The sequence below is a fragment of the Homalodisca vitripennis genome, unplaced genomic scaffold (genome assembly GCF_021130785.1).
Source record: "Homalodisca vitripennis isolate AUS2020 unplaced genomic scaffold, UT_GWSS_2.1 ScUCBcl_4607;HRSCAF=10882, whole genome shotgun sequence".
NCBI classification, from domain to species: domain Eukaryota; kingdom Metazoa; phylum Arthropoda; class Insecta; order Hemiptera; family Cicadellidae; genus Homalodisca; species Homalodisca vitripennis.
The window spans coordinates 1-5,000 of NW_025780754.1; the positions used below are offsets into that span (position 1 = coordinate 1).

The window sequence follows — 5,000 nt, forward strand, 5'->3', positions numbered from 1 at the left end:
AAAAATACAAAAATCAAATCTTACAAATTTATGGGTTTGGAATATTTATAGCGTCCGGCAACTCGGAACTCATTGTTCATTTGTGACTACTCAAAAACTATCGACAATTACCGATGAGGAAAATGGGAATTCATTGCTTTGTGATAGATGAGGCCATTGACATCTAGCTGGGAGTAGTTGATCTGAAATGCAACCTTAAGCTCTCCTTTAAATTGCGTTAGCAAATGGTGAGGGAGAAGAAGATGGAATGATTAATGCCAGCTTCCGAAAATAAGGGAGAAGAAGATATGGGTAATTACTTCCAGCTTCTGAAAATGAGGGAGAAGATGATGGGTTAATTACTGCCAGCTTCTGAAAATGAGGGTGAAGAAGATGGGTAATTACTGCCAGCTTCCGGAAATGAGGAAGAAGAAGGATGGGGTAATTACTGCTAGCTTCCGAAAATTAGGGAGAAGGAAGATGGGATGATTACTGCTAGCTTCCGAAAATGAGGAGAAGAAGATAGGGCAATTACTTCCAGCTTCCGAATATGAGGGAGAAAGAGATGGGGTAATTACTGCTAGCTTCCGAAAATGAGGGAAAGGAGATGGGGTAATTACTGCTAGCTTCCGAAAAATGAGCGAGAAGAAGATAGGGCAATTACTTCCAGCTTCCGAATATGAGGGAAGAAGAAAATGGGGGTAATTACTGCTAGCTTCAGAAAATGAGGGAGAAGGAGATGGGGTAATTACTGTCAGCTTTCCGAAAATGAGGGAGAAGAAGATGGGGTAATTACTGCCAGCTTCCGAAAATGAGGAAGGAGAAGATGGGATGATTACTGCTAGCTTCCGAAATTAGAATGGAAGAGACAGAGGCAAGTAATCGTCCTACTATGTGGTGAGATCACCGGAATTCGTAGTGGAACCTGGCTCCAAAAAGAAAGGTGTGATTATGAGTACTACTGAGACCTCATTCAATCTACTGATGTCTTCGAGATCGAGAGACCTTCTGAATCGGAGGGATTCTAAGGATCTGTTAAAGTATGTTCTCACACAGAATGATCTCGTCTGTCATGAGTAGAAGACAGATTTAGTTGTTCTATATGACGTTTTTTGACAATTAATTACAGATCGGACTATTTTAATTTTGTGCTTTATGATTGACGATCAAGTTATAATAAAAAATATTTCAGTTGACTGAGGCGTTAATTAGCTCAATAATTACTACAACTTTTACTAGTATTTTTTACATCTCTATAAGCAATCACTTTAAGATTAAATTATTATACTTATCATCCATTTTTTCAGTGCATAGTTAAAAAATGTTTTCATTTACACAATATATAATTAATAAATTAATAGTTTTTTTGATAATTGTATGCATACCTCAAAATGGGTCTGTATACAGTATACATTATAGTTCACGTATAAGAAGAATGTCAGATTAAAAAAACGTATTACCTCTTCATTTTGTAGTGTCCCAATACACTCAAAATCGCCAATTTTAAGTTCTTTTATAGACTTTAGGTCTTGAGAATTTTTTCCGATGCTGATTTAATGGAGGAATGATAACTTTAAACTCATCTAATTTCTCTTTCAAATATTCATTTCTGGGTTCACCATCTTCTAGGTCCATCATTTCGAAGTATTTCTGCTATCGTAAGCTTGCTTGTGTCATAAGCGATCTTTTCATCAAAAACACTGTACCGCAAATCCACAGAGTTTTCTGACAGAGGAAGGATTGATTCTTTTGGAGGGCTTACAGACTTCTTTTTGTCAGATTTCATTTTTCCACCGGCCTCTTTGGATTTTGCAGGGGACCCCTGTTTACCCTTTGTCTTCGAATCAATTGCACTGGCAGTCTTTTCTTTTTTATTAGGTTTTATATTCTCATAAGTTGGAGCATCTTTCGGTTCGTCGGCAATAAACATTTTCCTGTCCAAATTTTTTATCATCTTCATTGATTTCCAACTGTTTACGAGATAGAACCTGGTACACAACAATAAACATACAGTACTTTGACGAATTTTGAAACGTACTAATAAACTTATCATTTTACAACTTAAATATTTTAATCAAACTGTAAATAAATAAAATATTTTCTTTAAACCTGGTATTTGCTTAATGAATTTGCCAACATGCACTGTTAGCTGTTGAGTACAATATAGCCACTTTGTTCTATATTCTAGGTAAAATGAGTACGTAATAACATGTTATAACAAAGGATCTCATAACATTTTTCCAATATGGAATTAACTTAGTGCAATGGATAGGCTACTATCCTGTTTGTGTCCAGATATAAAACTTTTAAGGATTTTTAGGATCTAATGAAATATTACCATAATAAATGTAACACTCGTATGACCACCAAATTACCTACACTATTAATACAATTACAAAAATAAATATTTTTAAGATAAAATGTTTACACAAAAAAGGTTTGTGACTATGAAATCTGTACGGGATGATCATACAGTTTTTAACGGATGGGGTATTATTGTATCGCAATAAAGGACTACAGTAAATTCTAAAAGTATTGTTGTAGCAAATGAAATTAAATTTGGTGCTTTGGTATTATCCGGAAAACACGGTTATTTTTTACCAATTTTTCTTGCCGGGGACCTAAAAAACCTACATTATTATAAATAACAGACTTCATCTGGCTTACTGTGAAAAGTACGTGTAACTTATAACTATCGGTTTTTGTTTTCTGCCCCTCGAAAGGAGGCGAAGTTTTCGATAAATGGAGCACTCTGTCCCTATCTACTATTTGTTACTAGATATACAACTTTAGCTTTAGCTTTCTGGATATAAAAAGTTAAAGACAACATTTATGAGCGCTTCCGTGATCTGAGCTTGAATTTAGGTATTATCTCGAGCGATATTTTTCATTTTCAACCAAAATGCAAGGTGGCGCAGAAGGGACCAGCGAATCCCTCACTGATGGTTAGGGACGTTTCTGATCGGTGCTTTCTCGACTTCAGATCACACTGATAATAAAAATATCCTTTGAGATAGTACCTAAATTCAATCTCAGATACGTAAGGAGAAGGTTAACTTTATCTTTGGTACTACTAGTAACATGTTACGATAACCTACTTATGTCGCGTAATGACAGGTAGTAGATATGGATAGAGTAGCCTCTGGATTTTACCAAAGTACAGAAATCTGTGCAAGCTCATCATAAAGTTTATAACAGATAGGGCAGTTTTTTTATCACGGTACTTTGGGATTATACCGACCACACCAGTATGAAGAACACAAAAATATAAATTTATAGAACAAACATGATAGAACGAAAAAAACAACTCTTTAATTACAAAATTACGAACTTACAACGATTATCAATTGTTAATGGGGTCAGATTCCGTTATATGCCCCCCAACGCTTAAACTTTTTTCAATGAACTTAGAACGTTATAAAACGATGTAGTTGAGTAACAGAACTAACATTCCATCAATCAACAAGCATTTCCAGGTATTGTGATCGGTATTTTTGTCGCTGTTATCTTATCTTTCTCGCTTTTATCTTAATCTTTATCGAGAATCCCGATTACGGCAGGCCTCGCGGCATCACAATGATTATTTAAGTTTTTTTGCAGGGTACATAATATTGTTTTCCCTTACAAGTCAATTTATATTTTCTGATCAGCCCCTCTAGAATTTGATATTTTACTGATAGGTATTATCTCGAGGGATGTTTTTCTTTCGCCGACATCAGCGCGGGCTTCGGCAGCATCTAAGGCTCCGCGCTGACGGCCGGAGGCACTCTCGCAATTTTTGGGTGGCGGAGTGTGATCAAGAATAAAAATAAGTTTTTGTTTTTTTTTTTCAATAAAGAGTTTAGTTGTTTGGTAATGTTTGCTTTTGTTGAATTTTGTGTTTAGAGAAATGTTGGAGTAAAAACACGAAAGTACAACAAAGCGACCACAGCTGAACGGGCAGCGAGACTCTGCAATCACGTTATCTACTAGACCGCTCGACTTTGACCTCTGTCTGAGGATGGGGAGGGGTTTGCGATAAGACAATTCCTGTTTTATATTGACGAAATATTGTTCTACGCTAATCTAGTAATCCAGTAGAAGCAAAATGGTCAAATAACGATTCATGTCTGGGTGTGGCCGGTATAATCCCAAAGTACCCTTTATCACAGAGTAGAATTTCAAAAGACTCCAATAAAATCTGAAAGTATTGTTGTTCAGGTAAATGTAACTGAATAGATACAAATCTTCTCTATTTCTGTAATTCCTGGAAGAATGCTGCTTAGGACATATGTTCGCACTAATATCTATTCCACAAAAACTTGTCAAAACGTTGCAAGTTAATGTAATAAAATATAATTGAAGGATGCAGGCGGACTATACACATTTCAGAAAAACATGCGTGGAGAGAAATCGTTAAATTGGGTACAGACCTTAGTGGCAGTTTGGAACAAACAATGAAGGGCAAAGTTTTGGTAAAATGTTTGCCACAAACTTGAGTACATTTGAAGCAGTGGTGAGGGGTGTTTTTTAATTGATTTCAGGCCAATTATTTTGGTCGTTTAGAATACAGTGTAGTCAGCTACAATGAAATTAACTTCATGAACTTACCGAAACAAGATATTTTCCGATGAATGAATCGATTTGGTTGATAAAAATCTTATTTCGGTCGAAATATCGTAGGTCTATGACACCTTCTTCCAGATTATTTCCTTGTGATTCGTCTTTAAACCCAAACAGTTTGTCCACATCGAAGGGGTCTGGTAAAGGGCTTCGAATTGGAACAGAACTTTTTATTTGAGATGCCCTAGACACATCAGATATAGCTTCCATTATAATCCTATGATATTAAACGAAATGTTGACATTAATAATACTAAACCTTTTTTGATCATACAAAATTACATTTTATTTGAAAGTTGAAGTATGACATTATTACATGTACATACTCTAAATGTTTTTTAAACAGCTGTCATAAATATACATGTGATTTCCAAATTACAACATTCCTAAACATCGTGAGGTTTAATAATACGAGGCAAA

At 35.4% G+C, this 5,000-nt stretch overlaps 1 protein-coding gene across 1 annotated transcript; it reads right to left on the minus strand.

Moving 5' to 3' along the window:
- Nucleotides 1–1,868: 1,868 nt before the first annotated feature.
- Nucleotides 1,869–4,907, minus strand: LOC124373017. Its single transcript, XM_046831427.1, has 2 exons — nucleotides 4,570–4,907; nucleotides 1,869–1,967 (listed from the first exon to the last, which is right to left on the minus strand). The coding sequence occupies exons 1-2, from the start codon at nucleotides 4,789–4,791 to the stop codon at nucleotides 1,869–1,871; spliced, it is 321 nt and encodes a 106-aa protein (XP_046687383.1). The 5' UTR covers nucleotides 4,792–4,907.
- Nucleotides 4,908–5,000: the final 93 nt, after the last annotated feature.